The sequence below is a fragment of the Oreochromis aureus genome, linkage group 18 (genome assembly GCF_013358895.1).
Source record: "Oreochromis aureus strain Israel breed Guangdong linkage group 18, ZZ_aureus, whole genome shotgun sequence".
NCBI classification, from domain to species: domain Eukaryota; kingdom Metazoa; phylum Chordata; class Actinopteri; order Cichliformes; family Cichlidae; genus Oreochromis; species Oreochromis aureus.
This window is the reverse complement of record NC_052959.1, coordinates 16,543,962-16,571,324: the sequence shown is the minus strand read 5'-3', so window position 1 is coordinate 16,571,324 and position 27,363 is coordinate 16,543,962. Positions and strand designations below refer to the sequence as shown.

The following is a 27,363-nucleotide window of genomic DNA, read 5'->3' as shown; positions in this document are numbered from 1 at the left end:
GCTCCAGACCTCTTTGACTGAACTTGCCTTAAGGGGGGAGAAATTAAATTAATCTCAGCATGATCGAGGTTCAGAAGTTTTGACAGTGCAGGGTTTGTGGAGGACTGAGGACGTTAAGTATTCTGCTTGATAGAGGATGACATTTAATTTTTTCATAAGGGAACTTCCCAAAGCAGCAGCAGCTCTCAGGTTTGCAGAGTGCAGGACTTTAGATGCTTTGTTAGACCTGTTGGAGAATAAGTAGATGACAAATAGGGGAGATGCTTTAAAAAAGATGAGAAAGTTTAAAGAAGACAGGGAAAATGTAGAGTGGTGCATCAGTTTTGCACTTGTAAGGGTAAATCTGTGTCCACAAGGGGGTGGCTGGACTACATCAAAGCAATCCCTCGCTGGGGTGGTCCTCTGCCCCTAACCCTGTGATCTTTTAAGATTTCTGTCTTCTATCATAAAAAAAGATCTAAATCTTAAAAATATTCTTGTTTATATAATTTTCTGGGTAACGTGGTCTGCTTTAAAACGAGGACGCAGTATGCAGTAATAATAATATGGCCTATAAATGGTTTGAGCGCAGTTCTTGGTGTGCACTTGGAGCAGCCAAAGGAAAGACTTTCCGCAGCTGACGTCAGGCATACCTCACTAAACAGTGCGGCCCACTAGCGGTGAACAGGGAGCTGCTTCGGAGGATATGTGGAGCAATCGTGGAAGAGGACTCCAGTCCGACCTTGTCTGGCGCACAGTCCCGCGTCTGGTTCGTGCGTAAGGCTGCTAAAACAGTTGGCCGCCTTTAAAACCCCTTCAGGCGTGAACAACTTTGGCTTTCATTCATATTTTTTTTTTGTAATCGCAACACATCCACGTCTGGGTGATGTGCACAGAAATAGAACAACACTACTCCCAACCTCTTCCGCATATTGGATTTCTATGCAAAGAGAAGGTCGCCAGTGTCCCTCCAAGGATTCGGGAAATGAAGACTGCTGCTGACACGGAACCAGCCTGTTTTGACTTCTAGTGCGTGTTTCTGTGCAGTTTTCTTCAAGGGATTTTCCCCGAGTTCACGAGTAAAGTATCTCCTCTCTGTGTGGGATAATTCGCTGCATTACCTATTTGAATACAGCCCCAGCTTTTTGGACGAGCCTGTGCAGAGCATTGTACAGTGCACACATTTGGTCAAAATGCATTTTATTTAGGATAACCACTGGATATACAAAGTGCCAAATTTGAGCCGGAATGGCGAACGAGTATAATCGCAATATTGTGGAAAAGTATATCTGCCATAAACTCTCCAAGCGGGGATACGTGTGGGGATTTCGCGTTGTCCAAGAAGAAGATGCTGCTAATAACGGATCGATAACTGACCCTCCACCGACTTTGGTTCACCGGTGCCGAGAAGCCAGCACCGGGCCTGACGGCGAGAGCAACACCCACCTCTGCAGACGGCTCCCACAGTCCGACCCACACGCAGGCATCCACAGAGTCCTGCGCGAGGCTGGAGATGAACTTGAAAGACTGTACCAGCCGGACTTCACGGAGATGTCGCGGCAGCTGCATCTCACCTCCGCCACGGCGCAGAGGAGGTTCGCCGAGGTGATAGACGAACTGTTCCGGGACGGAGTGAACTGGGGCCGGATTATTGCTTTCTTCGAGTTTGGGGGCACGGTGTGCGTGGAATGCGCTTCCAACGAGGGGATGTCATCCCAGGTGGACAACATCGCAGACTGGATGACGGAGTATTTAAATGGACCTCTTAACAGCTGGATACAAGATAACGGGGGATGGGTATGTCTGATTCCGTGTAGTTGAGCGCTTTGCAGCAGTGTGCCAAGGGTTCGCAAAAGTCCTCTTTTAACTGTGATTAAAAGGAATTTCAGTGAGTGAGTTCGGTCAGTGTAGGCCTACACGTTTGATTGAGCTGAAAAGTGCATTTTGATCTGGCTTAACGGGGCTCAATATCGAAACCACATGTGTAGCTGATCATTAAAAAAAGAAAAGTCCCTTTTAAGATGATCTCGTGACGCACGACAGGCAACGAGCGAGATGAACGGCTTTACTTTACTTGCTCTAACTGGCTGATCTCGTTGACTGTTAAACTTACTCGACCAATCAAACAGCGGTTTCTCTATCACACCTCCCGACGCCTCTCTATAAAAAACCCGCCCTGTCAACTGTAGGAGCAGAGGCAGACGCGCAGCTGTCATTGGAGCACAGGGGTTATTATCTAAGGGGAAGTAAAAGCTTAGTTATAAAAAGAAACAGCATTCTGCGTGTGGTGTTGGAGAGAGAGGCCATTTCACCATCCACCTGTATCTGAATCTTCATGCACGAAAGTGCTTCAATCCCGCTGTCACGTGATGCATTGCAGGCCCTCATTCTTGCAGAAGGGAGGAGGTCAGACACATGTCAGCAAAGAGCAAACTATTGAATTAATGTGTTTAGGCCTCTGGGCATAACTGGACAGGGTTCAGCTTATCAGAGGCCTTTTTTTTTGCCACAACACACACCTGGCTGAATGCATGCCCACACTGAATCTGAAACAAGCATGCATTGTCATATTCATTTTTCAGGTTTTTGTTACAGCTGCAAACTCTCCTGCAAGAAAAAAGGGGGGTTGCTGTGCACCTCAGTAGCCACCAAAACTGACTTGCAATGAATTAACCTTTAATTAGCCGAGGTGCTCTTAATGAGAGCATAACGTTTGCACTGCCTGGTTATCTTAGCTGGAAGGTATCATAAAAACGGGGCGTGTGTTGAGTGGGTTTATCAATGATTCATATCGAATGTTTCATCTCAAAGGATAGGACCGTTTAACATTCCCCTTGAGTCTGCCTTGCCCCTGGAGGTGGCAGGTTGTGCCACATATCAAAGGGAGGCAACAGAGGGAGGGCCCTCCAAGAACACAGAGTGCTAATCTGCAGCCACTGTGTTTAACATGCCGTCCTCTGTTTGCATCTTGGTTGGGACTCTTTTGTCTGCCTTTTTCAGACCTGTGCCTTGAAGCTGGCGCAGACTGGGGCCGCAGAGATGCCTGCTCGGGGTCTCTGGAGCCTACTGTAGAATAATGTAGGTCATCATAGTTTGGGTTTTACAGCTGGGTGGAGATGACTGTATCTGTGCATCCACTGGAGAGAGACAGACAGAGAGAGAGAGCAAGAGCACAGTTCTTTAATCCAAAGGATTATTTAGGATTATTTGAAAGCATATGTCTGCAGTATGGGGAATGAATAACCTCATCCAATTAGTTTTAAGCTCAAAGTAGGCTCTAAAACAGTTTAATCCTGAATACGTTAGTGTTGGCTCAGTTTCTGTTGTAGCTTCCGCATATGCAGCCATGCACCGGTGTTGATTTATATTCATCTGAACGGGTGTCAGGTAGGGAATTTCCTGAGGTGTGTGCTTCAGTTATTGCGTGACCTTTAATAACTGACGTTGCAAACACAGCGTTGTCTGTACTCTGGATTGGGTTTGTGAAAACTGGCTTTGCAGATGTTGAAATGTAATAAAAGTCAACTGTGTTTTCAGTCTGTGAAACAAAGCTGGGGGTTTTTTGCTATGTTTTGTCTCCTCTGGAGCCGAAACGACGGCCTGTTTTACACTGACGTGTTTGTGTTTTTGTATGTTTTTGAGAATGTCTGCTAAACATTGGGTTGATTTTGTTCTGGCCTCTTCCTGAATTATGAATTCACAGAGGATATACAGAGACTGTTAATCAGATATCTCTCAACAGGGATCTCAAGGGCATAGAGGGGATTTTTAGAGATGTTTTAGTTCATGAAAACCTGTCCAGAGGGTCAGGGTTAGCAAAATTGATTTAAACATTTTTTTTTCATTATTCTTAGTTTTTTAGTCATGCAAGTTCTTAATTTTCTTTTAATAAAATGAAAAAAAAAAGCTTTTTTACAAGAGGTGAAATTTCGGGTAGGAGGAGTCTATAAATGAGCCTATGAAGTACAAAAAAAAGGGGGAAAAAAGGATGTGACCTCAGTTTCCTCATTTGTAGCTGCAGAGCTCAGTGGGGACTAAACAATGGATGCCACTGTTTGCAAATGATCTGGTATCCATTATGTTTTATTGTGAAAGCTTTGCATTGCTGCAATGAGACACATGTGCTACATTTCTGCATTACCCTCACCTGGGTCACCTGTTTTCCAAGGAACATACTCTGTTCATCCGGCACGTGCCGGGTGGCTGTAGCAGAGGAATGAGGATAAAACAGGTTTCACGAATGAGTCGTTTCTCATGAGCTCACTGTCGTTTGTTATAGGGTTCAACCTGATAATTCTAAATAAAACTTTTTTAAATGGCGTTTACACATCTTCCAAACAATGAAGACACTCGGTAAACACGGCTAAATGTGTGTTTAGACAGGTTGCATTTATGGTCACTTACCCTGTCCATTGTGTTATTGTGTGGAAGAGGTGAGTGCTGTGTTTTCCACCATTCTAAAAACAAAGGTGGGTGGCTAATCAGCCTATCACTGACATTTTGACATGTAAGAGTGGTGTGGAAACAGCTTTCTATCAGCCACCCTCTGTTTCCTGTTGTTTTTGAGACAATTTAAGCCCAAAATAGTGTGAACGGTACCCGCTAATCATTGTTGAGTCTAAGTGTTGCGAGTGAGTCAAATACACTTTTAGTTCAGCAAAAATCTTCCCTTTAAAAACTGACAAAGCGGTGACTGTGTTTGCAAAATCTCAGCTGAGGGGCCAAATGGCTCCCATTCAGCACAGATTGCTTCCCACACCCCGGGATGTGACACGCCGTCCTTTCATTGTCCCCAACATTCAGTTAGAAACTCGGCCTTTGTGTTGACAGAAATTGCACTCAATCAGGGAACGATTGCATTTAGGCTGCAGACTCACCCACACGTGGCGCACCTGTGTTTATTTGCAGGCGCTTGCAGTAAATACCAAGTGATTGAACAAAGTGGCAGACGGCGTCCGAGTTCCGAAATTACATGCTTGACCTCAGACGCTTGACTGGCTGAGAGGGCGGCACGGAGCGAAATGCCAAATTGTGCTTCAAGAGAAAAACAGCAGTTTCATAACTGGAGGTTAACCAAGAGCAGTGTCAGATATGATGTTGAGAAATGATTTTTCTTTATCTTTGTTGTTTTTAGTCACGCTCTAAAGATGGCATTGCTTCTTGGTCTTTCTCAACAACCCTAATTTGAATTCTCCCTAAAAAAAAAAAAAAATGTATGTGGTGTTATGGATGAATCACATTGTTCTTGCAGTCTTCCCTGTGGCCACCAGTAGGTCAAAGTTATCTCTTACCCTTTGAAATCAGCACTATTTTCAAGGATTTGCACCAAGTCATTGTGCAGACATTCAGATGTCGAAGCCAAAGAAGAATAATGATCATGGCCTCTCCTGTAGTTGCACAATGTCTTAAAATTGGGTCCACACATTCATCAGAGGGAACTGCCATCATTTTGTGCTCCCTGTATTTACTGCTAAGTTGTGGAAATATTCCTCAGATATGCTAACGTGCCTCTAAATCCTTGCTTTTGTATAACAAGTGAGAGGAAGGAGTTAAATCACTGACAAACCTTCTTTCTTTTTTTCAAGCCTCAAACAGTGAGATCAGGTGTCTGTGGAATGCTGCTAACCAGGTGGTCTATTTTCTGTGTCTCCCAGGTGTGCGTGTGTGTGTGTGTGTGTGTGTGTGTTATGAAAGACAATGTGAGTTTGGGTTGGGTCCATCCTGTGGGGGATTCCCAGAGCACAGTCTGCTCTTCGATGGGTGGGACCGGCATGTTGCTATGGTATAGCAGGCATCTGGCTACGGCGCCTTGCTGAGGCTGAGTGGATGTGGGACAGCAAGGAAGTCATTAATCTCCATCTAGGTGACGTTTCGGCAGAGTAGAGACAAAAAAAACCCAGGAAAAAACCAAACAAACAAACTAAATCACAAAGGAGGCACATGCAGCCATTCACAGGAGAGCAAAAGAAATTCTCGACCAGGTCTCACTTACATCCAATTTGCGTCTCCTAGATGCAAACTCAGCTTGTTAAATGCAAGTCAATACTAATCAGGGCACCATTCAGAAACTGTTTGGGCTATGCTTCTTTTAGCTTTGAGCTCTTTTTCTAACACAAAGATGTCTATGTTGATGGTGAAAGCAGCGCTGCCTCTGAGGACACATGCTTTACAGCGTAATGAGCTCTGTAAGTCATGACTGACTTACATCCACTCCGAGCTAGTATTCCCTTCTTGTCATGCGGCGTGCTGTCACACTCAGTTACACCCTTTTTTTTCATCCGTTAATTTGTAGCTGTTTATCAGTTTTGGTCTCTCATTACTGTGTGAACGCTGCCTTCTAGTTCTGAGCAATCAGACCGAGGAATAAATGATTACTCGCGCAAATAGCATTTTAGGCTTTCTCCCTCCCACCCCGTCAATTAACACTGTCATTCTACAGCTGGAGATGCAACAAAAATGTAAATAGCAAACAAAGAAACAAACTAAATAAGAATCAGCTTGGAGATTTTGACAACAACTTTACTTTTGGATGTGTTTGAGCTCTGTAATGGAGACTGTACACCACAAAGGAGCTTAATGTGGCGAGAGGCAGCCAAGATTTTCCCCTGTACTGTACCCCTTTTGCTTGGGAGGCCTCGGTTGCTCACCATCTGCCACTGTGTTTACACCCATCAGCACAGCATCTGTAATCTCAGGAACATTTCCTACAGACGTGGGCTGCTGCGGGCCGCAGCTCTCTCAATCAGTCCAACAAGAACATTTTTCTTCCAGCAATCTCTTCGCTATCTGCATCTCAAAGACGTTTGAGCCAAGCATTTAGTCCCGTTTGTGGATTTAACCCCTGAGAAGCACTGAATCTCTTTTCATTTTGATTTCTATTCAGCTTCAGATTATACTCTTTTGCCCGCAGTAAGTCACGTGCACTCCATCTTCACCTTTCCAACCATGCTGGATGTCTCATTGCTGTTTATGGAAAACACTCAAACGGCATGATTGCAGGCCACAAATCCTGTTCTGTTGCACTTGCAGGGGATATAATTCGAATGCTTTGCGTCTTTCTGCAACATACCTTTACCCCAGAGACCCTCCACCCCATCCTGTGCTGTGGTTATTTCTGGGCCTTCTTGGGAGAGCTGGCAGAATGTCTGCTGGGAAACAGGGACTGTAAAGAAAAAACGGAGACAACCTGGATTTTTTTGTTTTTGTTTGTTTTTCCTGAGTGTCCAGCTCTTTTTGTTGGATAGTCATGTCAGTGGACCATGCGTTATTCATGAACATAAGCTAACATCAGTGTTTTTTCTTTATTTTGTTCTCTTTGTGTTGGACTTGTAGGATTATGCGAGTTTACAGATTGAAAGTTGAGAATTTATCCATATTACTGTTTCCTTTTGATCCCTTTTGCTCAAATAAGCAGTCACCTCAACCTTCTAAGCTCCTGTTTTATGAGGGACAAGTGCTTGAGCTAAGCGCTACCATCCCACTGAGAGCATACGCTGATAAATAATATATGGAGCAGATAAACTTGGACACTAAATGGATGTCCCGAAAGCTTTATGGGCTCCAGCTGAGAGATTATATCCTCTTTCCCCTCCTCTTTTTTCCCTCATCCTTTTCCTCCCTCTTACCCCCAGCACCTGAGACGTATTAACTTGCACACATACACGTGCCCAAACACACTAATACCCAGAGACCTGGCTTTCAGTGTCAGGTAACGTTCCAGATCCCTTAAAAATGCAGGGACATGTGAGAGGCCTCTAAATATAGAAGCATTACCATCACTGCTCTTGTGTGGTCCTCTAATTGTCATGTTAGGCGTAAATCCCTGCCCTGTGTGCCTCTGTGATAGCGTCACATCACGAACCCACCGCCGTCCTCCATGGAAAAAATGTCCTAATGAACCATTTGAGATGCCAGATAAAAGAGTTTTCCACCTTTCCTGTCACGGTGGGAGCCGGATAATGAGAAGCCTATTGAGACGCAAGTTGACTTTGCCACTAGGCACACCCTTGCAAGCAGCGCAGCATATCAATATAGGGCAAGGTTAAATGGTTCCTCCCATTGTCTAGCTACTGTAGATATTTTTGGGTCAAACCCCCAAAAGGCTTAAAAAGAGATTTGATGTTTTCAGTTAATTTCTAGGGCAGCGATATCCACTGTCATTTGAAGTCTAGTATGTCTCCTGCATTCTGGCTCACAAAGACAAAGCCTGTTGAACAGGTAGTGGATTGTCTTAAGTTTCCCCCAATGAATGGGAGTGAATTAATTCCAGCCTGAGAATCTAAGATCTGAACCACAGATGTAGTTTCTGGATCTGAAAAGTGAAGCAATCCCAGGAGTTCGTCTCGTTCTTTTCGCTGCTAAGTTTTAGAGGTCACCACAGCAGATCATCTGCCTCCATTGTTCACCCATTTCCTAGCATCCTCTTCTGTCACACCAACCCTCTGCATCTCCTCTTTCACTACATCCATCCCTTCTGTCTGCTTCGTTACACTTAAGCCAACAGCGAAATAGTTTCCATCAGTCCAACAGGGGCTGTCTCTTCTGGTCACAAAATAATGTTGGTTCTATTGAGGTTTTGAAGGTTTTGATTCAATTCAGTCCAAATCAAATCAGTTTTATTTATAAGCACCAAATCACAACAACAGTTGACTCAAGGTGCTTTATAATGTAAAGTAAAAACCCTACAATAATATAGAGACAACCCCGACAGCCAGATGAACAGCCTATGAGTAAGCACTTGACGACAGTGGAAAGGAAAAACTCCCTTTTAATAGGACGTCTAGTTTAACGTCTAGCAGAACCAGGTTGAACCGGGCAGCTATCTGCCACGACCAGTTGGGGGTGTGGGGAGGAAGACAAGACAAAGACATGCTGCAGAAGATGTTTCATTTTGATGTTAACATTTTTATTTTTGGTGACAATCACAGTGACAAAGTAGGATCAAGTGAATAAGGCCCTAGTCACGCAGACCTACAGACCAGCCGTCTGGCAGCCTGAAAGGATGTGCATGATTGCTAGAGGTTGATGGAGTTTATGGGAGAATGATTGTGAAAGTCCCTGTCACATGGACCTAGAGACTGGTCAGTGTCACCCCCCCACCACCACCACCACCACAACCACACACGCACAGACACAGACAACCACAAAACCTCATTGGTTCCAAGCATATTGGTTCATGTTGGTTCAGTTGCCCATAGTTTGCATGAAGTGACAGATTTGTCTACAAACTGACTAGCTACACTCCAAGTGGTAGTAAATCTGTGAAAAGTACAACACAATCCAGAAATGGAGAAGGTTTGCATCCAAAGTAAAAGTTGTGCCTAACAATCACCAGGAGGTTTTTTGTGCAACAACTTCTTTGCAACTGATCTGAGCCATCGACTACAGCAACCATAGCCAACCAACGAAAGAATACAAATTTTTCACTAGCAATCGATGATTGTCACGTCCAACATGGCGGCCAACTCTTGAATGTGACCATGTTGTCACGTGAGAAATCTCGGTACAAGTCTATAACAAAACAGCCCTCAGCTCTCTGACATCAACAAACCTTTTCCTGATGAGTTTTTGAGCTAAATCGCTAGTTTCATTTTCTATTGAATAAATTACTGAGTCAATTCAGTAAACTATGATCATTATTTGAGTCAGAAAGGAGGAATATTCACGGTATGCTCATTGTCTCATAATATTCACAACCCAGCCCAATCCACCCCTCAATCATCACATCAGGTTTCAACACACTGCCAAAAAAGACACTCAGTGCAAGGCTTCGTATCAGGACTCACCAGTGATTGACGTCACGCTCTTTTATATTGTTTATGATCTAAACACAGGTATACAAAAAAAGAAAAACATGTGACTTTTTTTTTCTAGCAACAATTACTGCTGGATTTTTCCACAGACTAATGCTGATGCTAGCAAGCTGAGTTAGGAAGTAAGTTATGTCCATTGACTGTATGGGTTATATTACCAAAGCTGAAGCACAGAGGACAGGTCGTTAGTAAAAATTACCAAGCAGAAGGTCACATTACGTAAGAAAGCTGCTTTTAAAATGTCCCAAAAAGAACCAACGCCATAAACACAGTAGAGAGGAAATTAGGCAGAAAGCCCCAAAGTATTTCTGTACCAGGCTGTAAACATGTTTACCTGCTCGAAAGTTGGGTTTTTTAACACGAGAGTCAGAAGCAACTGACTTCCCCTGTAAGGCACCCTCAAACAGCGATTCGACCTGCAGTTTATGAAATTTCACTTTAAGATTATGAGACCAATTTTTTTTTATCAGTTTTATTGATTTTGGGGCAGAGAAAGCAGCAGCAAAGACTAAAGCAATAATTACCAGAGTTTCGGTGAAGCAGCAAAACAAGCTGCAAATGCAATACAAATGTGTTATTAATTGCCATTTACAAATTTAGCAGACAGAAAGCAGCATTAGCATCGGTCTTTACTCATATTTCCGGCATCTCAGGAATGTAAACTGAACACTCATGATGCAAGTTGGATGGGAGCAAATGAAGAGTAAAGGAGCAGGTTGCAAAACCAAAACAGTGAGCTTAAATGTTCCATAGTGGCAAAGGTAACTGCAAAGTTAGACAGTAAAATCTTTCAAATCCCACGCAGCCATTTAATCTGCTATTGATACAAAAACATGGAAAAGTGTAAGTTTCTCCATGGCTAGCTGCTAATTTGTGGTTCAGGGTAAATTGACCTTTTAAGGTTTAAAGCATTGATATCCACACACGTACAGGCAAAGATAGAAGCGGATGTGCTAGTGGAAATCAATTATTTGCTGTCAACAAAATGGCTGTGTACACACTCACGGGCATATACATACACACATACGCTGTGGCACATCAGTGTGTACACAAAGAAGCGGATGTGGTAGTGTGAATCAATAATGCTGTGTTGTCACAGGGTGACATGTGAGCCATGGCAGGGAGCAGATGGCCTCGGGGTGCCTAGCTTCCTGTTAGCCATGCCATACAGCCTCAGCGCGCACAAGCTCGTGCACGCTCACACAGACACCACAACCATCTCCACTGGGATTTCCCCCGGTGCAGCTAGCTACACCACTGGCCATTACCAAACAGCATGCCATTATTGACTCTTCTCTGAACTGTTGAGTACTCGCTCTTCCAAAAATGACAACAGCCAGATAATGGTAAATAGATTTCTCTGCCTCGTCTGTGGAGGTCTGGAGTAAATAATTCTGTGCACTCCATCTCTAAACATGATTTTTGGCATGAGAGCAAGTATCCCACAGGAAATCTGATCTGTTTCAGTCGACATCGAGTGAGGTCAGCCGATGCTTGGAAATCTATTTGACTATGGGGTATAGATTCAGCATTTCCAGTGGTTTGCAATGGTTCTCTGAGCAGAGGCTCAATTAACACAGCAGACCAGCAGCTGTGAATGTCAGATTGTATGTGCATGTGATTTATCAAAATGCATCCTGAAGGAGAGTGTCTCTGTGGAAAGACCTGGGTGAGATCTTTTAGCACATTTTTTTAAATTTTTTTTTATTTGCTGACTCCTTTCAGCTGGTGTGCGAGCTCTCCCTATTGGCACAGCTCATACAGCACCACCCTGCTGCAATCGCCTTTGATGGCGACTGATTAGGTTTGAAGTGCAGAGAAAACTTTAAACCCATGACGCTTGGAAGATAAAAAGCTTTGCCAAGGGAGCATTGTTCTGGCTTCTACATATTGTTTCAGAGTCTCCATCCTAAATTCTCTTGACATCTTCTCAAACCTACAACCACCTTCTGTCAGGATGCTGCAGCTGGCATGGAATATTACAGCTGCGTGCTACTTCTGACACGGATATCTCGCCGGTATGGGGCAAACCCACTATTGCCAAGGTGTTATGTTACAGCTATTTCACAGAATCTACTCTGCCTCTGCGTTTAATTGGTTGTTGGGCTGTCATTACATCTTCAAATACTGACAGATACTTCAAAGAAAACATGGAGAACTGAATATCGTAGTAGTGACAGTGATTCCTTTTCTTCCTAGGGATTTTATTTCATGTTTTTTGCTATTTTTTTTGACAATACAGTGACGATTTATGTCTGCGTATGTTAGGATGCACTCATTTGATGACTTATGCCAAAGCAAACTTTTATGGTGCCAAGATTTAGTGGTGACAGGCTTCATTTTGCTTTTATAGTAAGGTTTTAACTCCCGTCTAGACGAGGTTCATGTCGGAAAATCTAACCACTAGAAGTTTAATCAACTCTGCAAATTGACTTGTAAACTGCCTAATTTATTGCTCACATTTGAAGTCAGTTGGCGGTTGGACTGATGCACGAAGAAATAAGTACAGATATGTTTCTTTTTTTGGTTCTTTTTTTAATCAGCTGAATTTTAGCAGCCACTATTTGATCAGCCAACTCATTTTCTGATACCACCAAACCCATCGCGGCTGGCGCTCAGACCCCCTGATCGCCAATGTTTTCCAGATTTGAATTATAATGAGTCCACATTCCTGCACTTCATGGAGGACAGGAGACTAAAAAATATTCCTGGATAAAAAATTTTTAAAAAGCCTGGACTTCAGAAGGTGTCTTTGATCAGAAGGTGAGGCTAACAGGGTTCTGAAGGAGGAGGAGGAGGATGAGGACAGATGGAAGGGCATGAAATAAGAGGAGGCTTATAAAGCTATAAAAAAAAGCAATCCTGTCTCTTACGGCCTCATCTGCCGCAGCCAGGTTGAGACGGAGAGGGTAATATCTGGAAAACGAGTAAAGATGGCAGAAGATTAACATCTGGCCACCGGGGTTTAAAGCCCAAAGAATAATGACGCTAATAGAATTCAAGCTGTTAAGTACAAAGAAGGAGATTTAGGAGACTAAGGTCAATCCAAAGTTACAGAGCACACTTGGATGAAGTTGCTTGTTAAAGTCATCTGACTCAACAATCATCTGATACTCAGCTGATCCATCTGCTGACTTTAAAGCAGAGGAATTTACTCGTGAAACATCCACATGGGCTTTACATATCCCGAAACCTAAAAACACATACTGTACATGTGGAAAAATGCTGGACCTATAGTTTATGTTTGCTTTTGTTTTTCTCCCGCATTATTTAAAGCCCGGCTTTGGTGCAGTATCTTATCCTTGCAGTGCAGTTTCAAGGCAAGCCTGCTCACAATAGGCAGGCACCGAACCCCATTAATGACATTTTCCATGGATTAGTCCAGAGAGAAACAGAAACTCTCCTCCATTATGAAATTGACATGTGCCTCATTAGTTTTCTGTGCATTTTCACTCCAGACTTTCACTGTCACAATAGGCAACTTATTATCATTCATCGGGTAGGCTGTGCTTGTTTCCCTTTGGTCTTTACGTACAGACAGGGAAGGTCACACAGCTCTGAATGAGCCAAGCTGCTCAAGATAGTTCAAACAATGCGTCTTTTAAAAGCACGCCCTAGCTCTCTGCAAGGTCTTTGTGAGTCATGCTGAGTTCAGAGCAATGAAAGGTAAAAGGAGAAAGAAAAAAGAACAGAAGTAATGTCCACCTCTGCTCTTTGCCTGCTTGATTGGGCTTTCGTTGCATAATTATTTTCTGAGAAGGATTTAGCCGAAGCTTTTTCATTACATAATTCAAAGGGTTTGCTGTAGCCGTGTTTCTCGCAGCTGACTTGGTTCAACTCGAGGCTCATTCCTTCTCATATCGAGCCTCTCGGGCAAACGCACACACACACAAGCGAGGTTGTTTGTTTCCACACATCAATGCATTCCACTCATTCCTCTCCCCCAGCCTGGATGAAAATCAGCTGGTTGCCTGAGAGAGGTCAATGAACTTTCCCCCAGTGTTCCCGCACTGAGAAGAAAGAGAGTGGAATTCTTTCTTTCACTTATTGCTTTTAGAGCTGACGCTCAAACATGATACAGCCTCTGCTCTCAGATTCTCTGAGTGGAAGTGAAATTGCGTAAGAATAATCATTGCTTTCCTTTCACCCCCCTTCAAATTTTACAATGACCTCATCGTCCATGTTTAGAGAAGTTTTGTCATGCATCTCTGAGCTTTAACTCTCAGCCTGTGGGAAATATGCTTTCCTTCCCTTATCAGGTTTTGCTTTGTCTCCCCACATGATTTTTCTTCTTTCTTTTTTTTTAATCCCCTCTTCTTGGAGTAACACTGTAAAGTGAACATCCTGCTTTTAAAACCACACGGAAAGGAAAATGAAATAAAAGGAAAATGTGTTTACCTCAACAAGGCACATTTCACATTTTCTGTGTTTTTTTTTGTTCTGTTCTAATTAGATTGAGGAGAGCCGGAGGCGGGTTCTGAGAGGCAGTGTCACATTTCTGCGCACCAATCAGGGCCTTGCAGTACTTTAATCAAAATGCAGCAAGAGCTGAATTGTTTGTTTATGAACTCTTTATTTTTATTGTTAAAGAGAAAGGAATCCGCAGTATTTTTTCGCAGGCTTTAAGTCTAAGAAGTGACAGCATACTTTATGTAGCTGTGCTTTCCACCACAGTGAATACCTTCTCTGTGACTTTGTGGAAAGTTTTCAGTGCTTTTTCAGCTCCATTCTCTTCCACTTCAAAGCCGTTTCCTGAGGGAGCCGTACCTCAAACGGATGATTGTTTTCTCTGACATTATCGGACATCTGAGATGCTCAATCTGCTGCTCTCTGTTCTCCTCATAGCATGCCCTGTCCCAGACTCTGGCCTCTCTCATTTACATGGCCAACACGGGGAACCCAGCTACACCTGAAACCTGGCCCAGTGTACTCTAATCACGTAAACCGCTCCGGTATCTTGTTGCCAAAACTGACAAGCTTTCATTTAGGGGCCGACTTTACAAGATGTCTCCTGTATGAAAGAGGAGACCACGGGAGGCCCTGGGTGTCTAGCTTTGATCTTCTAATACTTTCTCCTTCGCTGACACGTTTAATTCTCTATTAGATGATGTTACACTTGACTTGTTTACCCGTGCTTCCTAAATTACAACTTGGTGTTTCATCAAAGGAAAAATAACATCACATTCCCTCTAAAACTTGCCTTTTTATGGTCTGCCTCCTCTTATACTAGGGGCTAAGATTTAGGAGTCGCTTAATGGTTCAAAACAAATACAAATCTCTTAGTTACAGTCTCTAACCAACTGTGGCTCTCCCCTGCTGCTCCCCCTCCCTTTCTCCACGGTATTAGTATGACTACATGTTTGGCTTGCCTCGAGTCTTTCCTAGTTACCCGAACAGACTCTGTGATTTAGCCATGCTTGGCTCTACCACAGAGAAGTCATAGTCTCACACTAGACAGTGATGTCATTCCTGCAGCGTCTAAGCACAAAAAGTGACTTAATGCTAACTACGCCATAGAGGTCCTTTACACCGCCTATCACTGCTGTCTGAAAAGCCCCTTTCTGAACATCGGGATTATGTAATTCTGTTACATCAGGGGCTCGACACAAAGAAGCTGCACACACAAGACCACAGTGACTGAAAGCAGAGCACATCATTTCAGATGGCTCCATTTTTTGGGGAGGCGGGGGGGGTCAAGTTCAGAACAATTAGTCACCACACGCGTCTCACGTGAAGTTTGAAGCCCTGCTGCAGATGGTGTTCCCGCACGTCCCGCTCATTACTCCATATACAGTAGTCATTTTTAGCTGGGATTAGTCAGCCACTATTTTTGGAGTGGCTTTCTAAGAGGGTGGTTGTGTGCTCTCAAGGTCTAAAGGGGTCGGCGGATCTGACTTTTAAGGCTTGAAGCGGCGTGCTGCCCTCGTCACAGGAAATGGGCCTCTCCCATGGACTTGACGGGAAGCAATAGCCCACCTGGGAATCTGTTGCTTCCCACGGTCTCTATCAGGACTTCCTATCTGAACTAATCAGTGATAGTTCAACAGTTGAAATTGGAACTGCAGGGGCTCTCATGCTCTCCTAGAGTAAGAGGTGGAAGGAGGCAAATACAAAGCTGACTCAAAGCCGATAGAGTCATTTGAATGGTGGAAAGCTTTGCCTCTCTGTCTAATCATTAACCTATACTTACCTTGCCTATTGTTCCATTGAGGCCTTCTGCATGTTTTAAATGCCACTTTCACTTACAAAGTGGCTCTTTATGCAAGTCCACTTTAACAGTCCTGTGAGTGCAACATTTGAACAACACGACCCGGGATGGAAAGACTCACATAGTGTAAAAAAGAAAAGCACCACAGTTTATTGGCCTGCGTGCTGCTTACATGGATTTGGAACCGTGTCGCTGGGTGTGCTATGCACAGCTTCCTTGACAAGAACGCAGAGCGCTTAGACTCCCAAGTGGCAGACATCCTGTCTTTACTAAAAAGCCACTCCAGCCAGGTTTAATGCACTTCAAGCACACCCACACACGTGGACGATGACTCAGCTGCCCCTTTTCATCCTCTGCGCTCTCGCTCGTCATCTGTGGCCTTTTAAATGGAGCGAGGAGCAGAGATGAGACTTGTTTTATTAGATTGGGAAGCCCTGGACTAGGGGCTCGGATGAAGCCTCTCGTTATTTATAGCTGCACAGCAGTTGCGTTCTTTCTATCTGGCAGGGCTCTGTCACTTCCTCCTCCGTGGTAGGCCGGATGCGCTCAGTGCAGACATCCTCAGACAAGGCAGACATCCTCATTTAGCTGTATTGTATCTATTTGAGGGCTCCTTTGTGCCTAGGTTTGGGATGCTATGAAGGATTTTGAATCAAATGTTCAAGGTCAAACCACAAGATTGGCTCATTTTAAAGAATGAAAAAAAAAAAAAACTCTATTGACTGAGCTGCAGAGGTTTATTGTGAGGGGGGGGAAGGATTGTCTCTCTGTGGCTTTCCCTTACCTTTGATGTCTCTTTGCTTTACATGTAAAAGTGATTGATTGTGTATAATACACTTTGAGCTTAGGTGTAGTCTGCTGATAAACCCTGGGTGCAGGGGGAAAGCTAGTGCAGTCTGCTCCTATGCACTTGCCTTCAGTCTTCTGAGACTGCAAGGTTACCCTGTCCTTCATTTCATGTTGGATCAAAGCTGTTCAGCAAAAAAAAATCAATAGTCTCAACAAGAATCAAGGAGCACATAACTGATCAGTCAAGGCCGTGTAATGCTTGTCAATTCAAAATCTGTGTATATTTCCCCCAAATCCTCTGAATACATTTTTCCCCCTGTACAAATTGGAATTGCTTTACCCCAGTTTTGCACCTCCTCCTTCTCTTCATTGATGGGATTTAAAAAAAAAACAAGTTTATTGAAGCATTACATATCTTCAGAGAAACCAAAGTCTCCTGTGTAAAGTTACGGTTCTCATTTATCTCGTAAGTTTAGACAATGAATAATGGAGACAATAAAAAAAAAACAAAAAAAACAGTGTCACGAGGAGTGTGGGTGATTTACTGCCGATCACATTTCATGTTCCAGTGGAGAAGGCTGACTCCCACGGGAGCGGGAGCTGTTTTGTAAACACACAAATGCTGCAGCCGCTGTTGCTGATGCAAATTTGAATATTTATGAGCCTTTGGGGTAGCATCCGACGTCAAAATTGTTTCTCTTTTTACGCTTGACTCGAACGTAATGACTGCGGAAGGTATGAAACCTGAGTTTGCAGTGAAGCTCAAGCGGGGGGCATATTAAAAAAGGTTTCCAATTTCTCTTGCACCACGTCATGATCCCGCTCTGTCGGGCCAATATTATTCTGTATTCTATGGCTTCCATATTGGCTGGCCATTTCAAAGGATGGCAATTTATTTGTAAAAGCGTGTGGAAAGTCAATAACGCCCTTCACTTTCAAAGTTTACTCAAGCTTCTTCCACAAGCTTCGGGGAGTCTTTCTCACCAAAACACTACTCAGTTTAAGCAGAGGTTAGTGGTGCTGCTTGCACAAACTCAATAAAGCTTCTTCTTTTTTACTGCCTTCATTCTTAATTAACTGTCTATGGGTGTATAATTGTCCCTTACAATATAAAACGTCTTGATTTGGTGCCAATAAATAAAACTGAATTAAAGAGTATTTAATTCAATTGTGCACTCCTAATCCCAAGCCAAGAAAAATGGGGAGGGTTGCATCAGGAATGGCATCGCACATAAATAGTCGGCCAAATCAAAACACGCGGATCATTAAAAAAATAAGTAAAATAAAATAGATGTAGCCACTGTGTCATAATCAGCCTGCTTGAGGTTTTGTTTTAAAGCCTCAAATTGAGCATTTTGGCCATTGTCTTCTTGTTTTTTTATACCTAGTATGACAGATGAGGCATCTATCTGACTGAGGAATTGAAGAAGTTCAACTCAGATGCGTAATTGGCTTTTTAAAAATTAGTATTTTTACTAAATACAGGGCCAAAATTAACAAAAGTAACATTATAATGTGTTAAATAAGACTTCACACTGGTGACTGAGACCATAAACTCATCATGTAATTGTTCACTGACATCATAAATCAAGTCAGAAATAGGTCATTTTCTCATAAACTTTAACATAATCTGGATGTTTTAGAGTCGCCCCCTGGTGCCCACCTGAAAGAATGTAGGTTTAAAGCAAACACCTCACTGGCTTTAATTTTTCAGACTCAAAAGACGTCGAACATCAGTCTCTTACGTACAGATGTGGCAGTCCGCAATGGAAGATGTTCAGTCTGACTTCAAAATGATGGTTATTATTAATGATATGCAAAGCTAACCATTAGTGACAGTTTGTTAATTTTATAGACTGCTGCCAAACCAAAGCAATTTTTTTGTTGAGCGACTCATCAGTTATCTTTTGTCACTGCATACATATGTTCCTTGTTTCAAAGAAGCAAGTGTTATTGTTACTCGGGTTGATCCACTAAATACTTGCGCATTGATTGGGCCAGATTTGTACAGCTCGACATCCCACTTTGTCACGCTGGGCTGCGAGGCTGTGGTTTCCATGTATTGCAGTATTGTCACAGGGCAGTGAAGGGCTCAGTGTCCTCAGCTCCAAGCTGTTTGCTGCTGCTGACACAGGGGATTCAACGGGTAATGAGTGCTGCAACAAACTCCTCCGTCATCTGATTTTTGGTCAATGGATGCCACTCTGGAGAATTGATCGAAGCTGACCTTGCTCCAGGACAAGCGCTTGCAGTACTGTCACTGTCATCCTGTCTGACCTGTTTATTTTTATTTTTTTCTTATGTTTTGAATCTGTATATGCGCTCGCACTCATGAAATAATAATGCACCCACATGAAAGAGAGAGCGATATAAGTGTATATTTTGATCAAAACAGATCTATTACAAGAAAATTAATGCCTTCCTTGCATTTTTTTCTATCTCCCATATCCCACCCCAGAAATGGGAGTTTTGTTTGACTTTAATTAGCAGTGGAGAAGTCTGCAAAAAGCTCATTAAAAAAATCAAAGAAGGGCAACAGGAGCAGCATATGTAATTTTATAAGTACGCTACTATGTGAACGCTTAGGAAATAAACAGAGCGTGGGGAGAAGCTCGGTTCAGAGGTGAATATAGCAGTGAAGCCACAACGGGCACTTTAATTACAAGTTGAACTTTAACCTACATCCCTTTCTCTCAGTCTCAGTCTGCCCGCAATTACCCAGAGAAGCTTCCCAAAACAGAGACAGTTGTCTAATCATTTTTCTGTTTTGGCAAAGTGCTGCTTGCGGTTTTAACGGAGCTAGTCAAGCGCACAAGATCACTCATTATCTTCCACAGAAGCTGCGGGATCGTTCCCAAAAGTTTGTGTCTGTGTGTGGGGTGTGATACCCAAAGGATCTGGCAAATGTTTGGTATTTCCTGTTGCCCATAAGATAACGTAAGGCCATCCGAAGAAGACAGCTGTGTAAAATCTCTTTGTGTCCATGAGAAAGACACTGAGCAAAACCCAGAGGTGTAAATCATGTGAAAAACAAATCAGAGGTCGAGGATAGACTCTCTCCCGCTGGTGGGAAAAGCAAATTGTGTGTGAAGCTTCCAGCCTGGGTAACCGTGACACTCATGCAGTCAGTCGCCACCCCTCTGCTGCATACGGGAGACTCAAGTCCTCACTGCTCAGTCGAACTCTTTTGCTCTGTATGTAATTCTCAACAGGATTCATTGTTTGCAGTAAAAATGAAGAAAGGGTGTGTGTAAACCTGGCTAGGCATTTTCCCATTGACTCCCGGGTCTCTGTAGGCTGGGGGTGACCTTTTAAAAGCCACTGATCCAAAAAATGAATACTGTAGAGAACTGCAGCCTGGACTTTTATTTCCCAGATGCACACCTGCTGCTGATGGCAGATGGCTTTGCTGCGGGGCAAATATGAGCTTTTGGGGATTATGAAGTCTTTTGTTGGCCGTGTTTTTTTGTGCTCTCTTGTCCCTGTCAACTTCCTGTGTCCTCTTTCCCACCTGCTTATCATTATTTTTCTGTAAAGACTCCGATTTTCAGAATGACAGTCAACACAACAACAGAAATGGGGCCAAAATACAAAGTGCCAAGGTTTGTTTTTCCACACTGCTCACATGTTTGTGGCTGCGCTGTTCGCTAATGCGGGGATGAAAAAGTTCCAGGAGCTGAAGTGGAGCATGCCTCAGTCTCATGATATCCACCTGACACCCCCACCCCCCTCCTGCTTTCCAGCTCTCCCCTGAGTCAACCTGGAGTTATTACCACCCGTGCCCTTGTGGGATTCTTTTAAACATCCATCACAGCTCATATGAACCTCTTACTATAATTGCCAGCTTTTGTTTCAGACTTAAATAGATGATAATCTATGGCGACTGTCTGGGACATAGCAAGGACACACATCATAAGTTTGCCATTTTGTTGAGCCTTGCTAGTGGCTGGTCACATGCGCGCCTTGCTGCTGGCTGGAGTTACAGTTTCAGCAAACTGTTATTTTCCAGGCGTAGGTGAGGAAAAACACACGATGGTGTTTTTGCCAATCAGCACATTTCCTTCGGCTTAGAGGTGTGACTGAAGCGCTTGCTTGCTTATTAATACCTGTATCCTGGAGAGGGAGACGGGTGTCATCGTTCAAAAGCAGAGACTGTTCAGAGCGCTCCAAAATAAAAATGCTCCCTGACATTTTGCTTTCCACACTACCAGCAAGGCTCCAGGGATGATAGTGGCGGTTGGTACACTGCTTTAGCCCAGACTGAAATATCTCAAAAACATTTGCATGGACTGCCATGAAATTTAGGACGGACACTCATGATGCCCAGAGGATAAATGTGTCAACACTTACTGGATAGATGGACACAGAGTTTTGGATTACATAGATTACATAGACTGTATGTGAAAGATGGATGTCGTTTTAACACTTGACTGGTGTAGATGGACACAGTGTTTTGGATTACTAATTGTATTTGGATGACAGGGTGAATAGGTGATAAGTAAGAAGTTTATTCTAACAAGATGGACAAAGTGCAATCGATTTATCCGGTTGTTCAACGTCACTGGCGCGACCATGCCACCATCTTGTTTTCATCTTTAATAAAATGTGTGTTCTGTGTGTAACAATTGTTTAACATCCAGTGTGTTTGGAGTTAGCAGATTGTTTTGGAAAAAAATTCAAATAATTGTAACTTTGGATGACAGGGTTACTGAAATTTGAATATAATGATGTGCTACGTGACCGGTGATAAGCAAGCTAACTCGAAGTTTATTCTCAGGAACAAATGTAATCGCATGGCAGGATGCAAAAGGACTAAACTTCAGCTTAATCCATCCAGCAAAGTGCATTCTTAAATAAATGATTAGCAGTAATAAAAGCCGAGGGAGGTCAACAGTGATCACTGACTTTTGGAGCTGAGATTAAATAGTTAGATACCTGCTGCTTAGTGACTATACAGTCAAATTAATGAATTAATTGCACAGCAAGCCAAAATAATTTTCTATTACAAAATTGACCATTTTAGCATGACAGTCTTGACCTGGTATGTGGTTACTAACTTCATTTTCCAGCTCTGCTGGTTTCTGTTTGGTGAAAACCTGGAAAACCAGCTTCAGCTCTACTTCATGTTAACAGCCTGGCGTTAGATGGTTATGGTATGGTCACACATGGGAAAACAGCAGTCGGAGAACATGGCATGACTAAAATTATTGTGACTATTTGCACTGAACTTGCAATTTTGTTGCCTTTGAAATATTTGCTTTGAAGATGGTGGGCAGATCTGTGACTACTCCGAGTCATTTGGCGTTTGGCAACTTTGAATACAACCAGTTGAAAACCAGCTGAGTCGAGTTCCCTATTGCAGAGAGACACATCACAGATAAGCTGCGCTCAGCACCACAGACTAATCTCAGACTGATTCCTACCTGTTGGCAGTTTGTCTGGGATTATAAATAATTTGCAAACCTTTACCAGTCTGTTGAGTGAGACTACAATTGTCTGGGGACAATTTGCTTCCAACCAAGCAACCTAAGCAATCCCCTAGCAATCTAAAGTGGTCAGTTTAGGGTGCTGCACACTGAGCCTCTAGGCCACAGGTGTCAAACTCCAGTCCTTAAGGGCCGGTGTCCTCAAGCTTTTACATGTGTCCCTGCTGCAACACACCTGAATAAAATTAGTAGGGCATTAGCAACACTATAGAACTTGACTGCATGCTGAGGTGGCAATTCAGCCATTTGAATCATGTTACAGCAGCTCATGAGTAAATGAACATGGTGCAATAAAAGTACTTTTAGAAGTACATTTTTCCATTCTGATTTCACTCTAGTGTGATGCAGCCAGTAAGCATCACACCATAGCTTTGCCAGTTTGAGTGAGTATACTTTCTGAAGTTAGCATTTAGCTAATTTATAAGAGCCATACAGTTTCACTGAGCTGTTAGCATTCCCCTAGACTACTGTCTCTAGCCCGGGGGTAGTTTAAAACGCCCAGCTGCAACAAAGAGAATGCTGTGTGGTAAAAGATATTGCCGGGTGATTTACGGAGCACAGCGTGTTTTGACATCAGAGGGCCTAGAAAAAAACTGCTGATCCTTCCTCCCCTCTGTCACCAGCCCCCAGCCTCAGGAATGCCACAGGACAGGAAGGGAAGCAGGAAATGCTTTTGTCTCCCTACAGCAGTTCAGAATAGATGCCTCCTTTTTTTAGTCCTGTGTGGGCTTTTGGTTTGATAAAAAGGAAGCTGTGTATTAAAACGTGACACTAGCGAAAGACAGTATAATGAATCTTCTACTAGATCAAGGTCAAAAAAACATGTATTCCAATAAAAGTAACACAAAGCATAATTACTGTAGGTAAATTGACTTAAAACCAGACAGATTAAAATAGACTGGTAATAGATCCCCATGGGAACTGACACAGTAATGTTGTAGTGAATCAAACTTAACAATTCACCATTGTTCACAGATCTGATCAAATTACAGATAGAGACTTCAAGAGATGGAGGCTTCAAAGGAGCTCAGATGTACAGCTTCACAACACACCTTCTAATGTGGTCAGCCTCATAACAAAAGAAAAATATTCAATAGGAGGTGTCCCCTAGAGCTCCCTAAAATTTCCTCTATTGACGTTTGGTTCAAGATAATCTGCTGTGTGTGCGTGTGTGTGTGTCTGTCTGTGTGTGGGAGAGCATTTAGCTTAGCACCATTACTTCCTGTCCAGCTGTTCCTGCTGTCACTGCTTATAAGCAGATGTCTGTATTTCCTCATCTAAGACATGCAGCCATGGTCTTTTCTGCACAGATGCTCCTCGTGTACGCTCACGTTTTTAACAGGCCTCCTTTAAAACTTCTCTTAGCGGCAGAAAGCAGAACCCACTGAGACACCGTGAGCAGCTTTAATATATTCATGCTTGGGCACTGGAGCGTTCATCCGCATGCTAGAGAAAGAAAAAAATGTTGCGAATGGGCCTTTTGGGTGATTCCTGTGTTTGGGTAGTATGTGTTTCCAGGTGGGTTGTGTCATTGTGCATGAAAAGCGTAGGAGGGTGTGAGAGCCGATGAACAGTAGTGGATCTGCCTGCAGCATGAGTGTAATGACATTCTTTTCCCACCCATGTTTAGTATCAGCCAAGGGATTTACATTTTAAAGGGTCATTTCACCCAAATTAGAAAAAAAAAACATATTTACCTGTTTTTTTCCTATAAAATCTATGTTCAATACATGGAAGTGAATGAAACTTAACTTATTATTAAGACAAATGAAACCAAAACTACAGGCAGGAAAATGAGATATTAAATATGGCCTGCAGTGTTTTGTATTTCTCTTGTAATCACACAAATTCCAGGAAGAAGATCAAAGACAACAATGAATTAATCCTTTAAGTGATGCATGTGTAGCCAACCTTCAAGTATGCCTTATTTGTTTGTGCTCTTACCCGCAACTTTTTCTTGTCAAGAAACGATTAGATAATCCCGAATAAGCTGCAGAGCATGCTGAAGCATCCTCGGGGAAGATACTGAACCCTGAGTTAGCCCTGATGCACTCATTGGAGTGTGAATGTTAGAAAAGGCACTTAGGCAGTGCTATATGATAGAGTGAATGATGGCTGTCATAAAAACTGCTTTGAGTGCTCAATTAGAGTAGAAAAGCGCTATATAAATACCAATCCATATTGCTGCTAGCATGAAAGCTGTAGAATATTTTAAGACAGCTTCACATGCACTTCCACATATCAGTCAATCAATGTCTTTCAGGCGACTGCTAAAAATAGTCCCCGTCAAATGCAAAGCTGTTTGAGCAGCGTTCAGTTAAAACCTGCACTGACCGGCTGTTTGAGGCACTTGCTGAACCTTCTTTTATGGTAGAATGATTTATTTGTGACTCATGTCTCCTTTAAGAACTATGAGATGCAAACCTTATTCAAGAACTTGAAAAGAATTCATGCGCAGGTAACTATGTTGTTCAGAAGCCTAATCAGTTGTCTCTGTCTCTCATCTCAGGATGCATTTGTGGAGCTGTACGACAGACAGAGGGACTCCGTCTTCAGCTGCTCCTGGCCCTCCATCAAGACAGTTTTCGGCTTGGCTGCGCTCGGAGCGGCCAGTCTCACCATCGGAGCATACCTTACACAAAAGTGAACAAGCCCTCTTTTCAATCAGCTCGACTTTTTTCATCTCAGCATCTTCCTCCTCTTTTTCCTGGTGCCTCTCCTTCTTTTTTTTCCCCCTCCCTGCACCTTTTTTTTAAGATGCCCCTGACCCCTCAGAGACAACCTTCAGACTCTTCTGAATCTCTTCAAAGCCTCTCCCAGAAAAAACTCCCTCTTCCCTGCCTCTTCGTGTCAAAACATTCACAAATCAAAACAACTGAAGAAACCAGAGGCGAAACCCACAGAGCAAAGGATGCATTTTAGATGGAATCGCACTAAGCTGACTACAACAGCGGAGAAACGAGGAGTGCATGTTTTTGCCTTTGCTTTTTTTCTGTTTCTTTTTGCTCGGCCTGCTTCTGTACGAGTTATAGCATGAACGTTGAGTGTTAGTTTAGACGTCGCATGTGTAGGTCCTCGGTTCGGAGGCCTTCGTGGTGGTAGTGGTGGCGGTAGGATGTAGGGATGGGGGGGTGCAAGGATGATGGTGACGATGATGCCAGGGAGAGCGAGGCCTCAGCCTCGACCCCTGCTCGTTAGGGTGAAGGACCCCATTTGAACTGTGGACTCCAGTTACCCCCATAAGCCGTCTTTCAAAGGACTTCCTCCAAACAGCAGCTGCTTAGAATGTGTAATGGAAACAGCTCGCTACAACCAGCGCAGTGTGTGTCTACTGCTTTCACCCCTCACACCGCTCCAGTGAACTCTGAGCACACACTGCTCCATTATGCTCTCCCTGGCCTGTGATGGAGGACAGGCTGCTAGAAGACTGAGCTCTTTTGCAGCGCTTTGAAAGCTCCTGTGTTGGGTTTTAATTTTTGCAGCAAACCGAATCGAATGGTTTGCATGTGGAGTGTTTTTAAAAAAAATATGCAAAAGAAGCCTGAAAGATGAGCGAGAGATGTGCAGCACAGCACAAAAGAAAGAGGCAGAAGTCAAATAAACACTGTAGTAGGGTTCCTGCTGCATAAACAGTTTTAAGAGTGCATTCCTGACACACTCCTTTTCTAAAATCACTGCCCTACAAATTATAAATAATCACAGCTCGTACTATTAGCACACGACATGGTTTATTTTTTAAATTTGCTTTTTACTGTCGAATGGGCTCGCTCAGGTTTCAGACCTCGCCCCGGCTGAGGTCTCACGGTGGCTCGCTATTGCCACAGAATGAACTCTGAACCGAGGACAGTTTCTCGCAGACGACTGAGGAGATGCCAGCAGCAAAGCCAGCGAGTCCCATGTGCTGAAACCTGAGATGTCCCCTCTCTCCGGCCTGCAAATGCATCCCAAATCATTGATTGGTTCCTTTCAGCCTGTTTTTGTAATCGATGTTTGTCTTGTGTTACAGTCCGACTGAAAATTTGGAAGCACTCAAGAGCTCCAAAATACTTCGTTGTACAGCAAGTCACTTGTGGAAAACCTTTTCTTTTTTTTCTTGAAATTTCTCTATCACTTAAACTCTCCAGCTTCTTTGTCGTTGCATGGATGAAAGACAAAATGTCTTAACACAATGCATATCTGCTACGCGTAACCATATTTATAACAGAACAGGCAAGAAATAACAACAAAGAGGTAGCATTTTTCTATTTATTCAGAGGTACCAGATCACAGATTTTTAACAGTTTCTTCTAAGGAATCACACTGTAAAAATGTTATTTCCTGGCTGCTATTATAACAAGAAAAAAAAAGACATGTTTTAAAAAGTGATTTTTTTTTCCTGTTTTGTATTATCATCGGCTTAAGGCTGCTATACTGTTGATTTTACTCACAGCTTAAACTGCCACAATTTTTCAGTATAGTATCCTAGAGAGCTGGAAACCAAAGTTAACTTGTATTAATCTTTAATTTCAAAAGGAAAAAAAAAATGAAGAAAAAAAATACATAATAGCTAAAAGGAGAAAACACGTCGCTTCAGTTCACTGAGAGTCTGTCCAGTGAGGTTTCGTGATCTCTCTGTGGAGGGTTTGTCTCGTGTTACTGTTCTATATTAGCCTAACTTTTGTCAGCCTTGTGCTCCAATGATAACTCAGTGCTTATCTGTAAAAAATGTTGACCTAACAGACCTAAACCTTGTCTCAGCTCTCACGTTAAAACCACCCAGTTTTCATTACAACAGCTCACAGTGTGATTTGTGATGTGTGTTTGAGCGTGTGTGTGTGTGTGTGTGTGTGTGTGTGAGAAACTGAGGGTGTTATGAGCAGGAATAGGAAGACTTTAACAGCAATATACTGTAATTTTTATACTCTGTGCATATATGAATGTAGCACTATGGTTTCCGTGCTGTTTTATGTCTATAATCGCAAAACTGTAGCACTTAAAAGAAAAAGAAAAAAAAAGAAAAGTGAATTGTGTTTCTGTTGTTTACTGCTATATCCACGATAAGCTAGTGGGATCATATTGTTCCTAATAAACCAGATTTTTCTCCAGCAGA

General features: G+C 43.0%; 1 protein-coding gene across 1 annotated transcript; it reads left to right on the top strand.

Moving 5' to 3' along the window:
* Positions 1 to 665: 665 nt before the first annotated feature.
* Positions 666 to 27,363, top strand: bcl2b (BCL2 apoptosis regulator b). Its single transcript, XM_031735644.2, has 2 exons — positions 666 to 1,776; positions 24,784 to 27,363. The coding sequence occupies exons 1-2, from the start codon at positions 1,228 to 1,230 to the stop codon at positions 24,919 to 24,921; spliced, it is 687 nt and encodes a 228-aa protein (XP_031591504.1). The 5' UTR covers positions 666 to 1,227; the 3' UTR covers positions 24,922 to 27,363.

What these genes read in the sequence shown, in the direction of transcription:
- bcl2b (XM_031735644.2), top strand. Translation starts at nt 1,228, where the DNA reads ATGGCGAACGAGTATAATCGCAATATTGTGGAAAAGTATATCTGCCAT. An exon ending in TACAAGATAACGGGGGATGG is followed by an intron (nt 1,777 to 24,783) that starts GTATGTCTGATT and finishes CTCTCATCTCAG; the next exon opens with GATGCATTTGTGGAGCTGTA.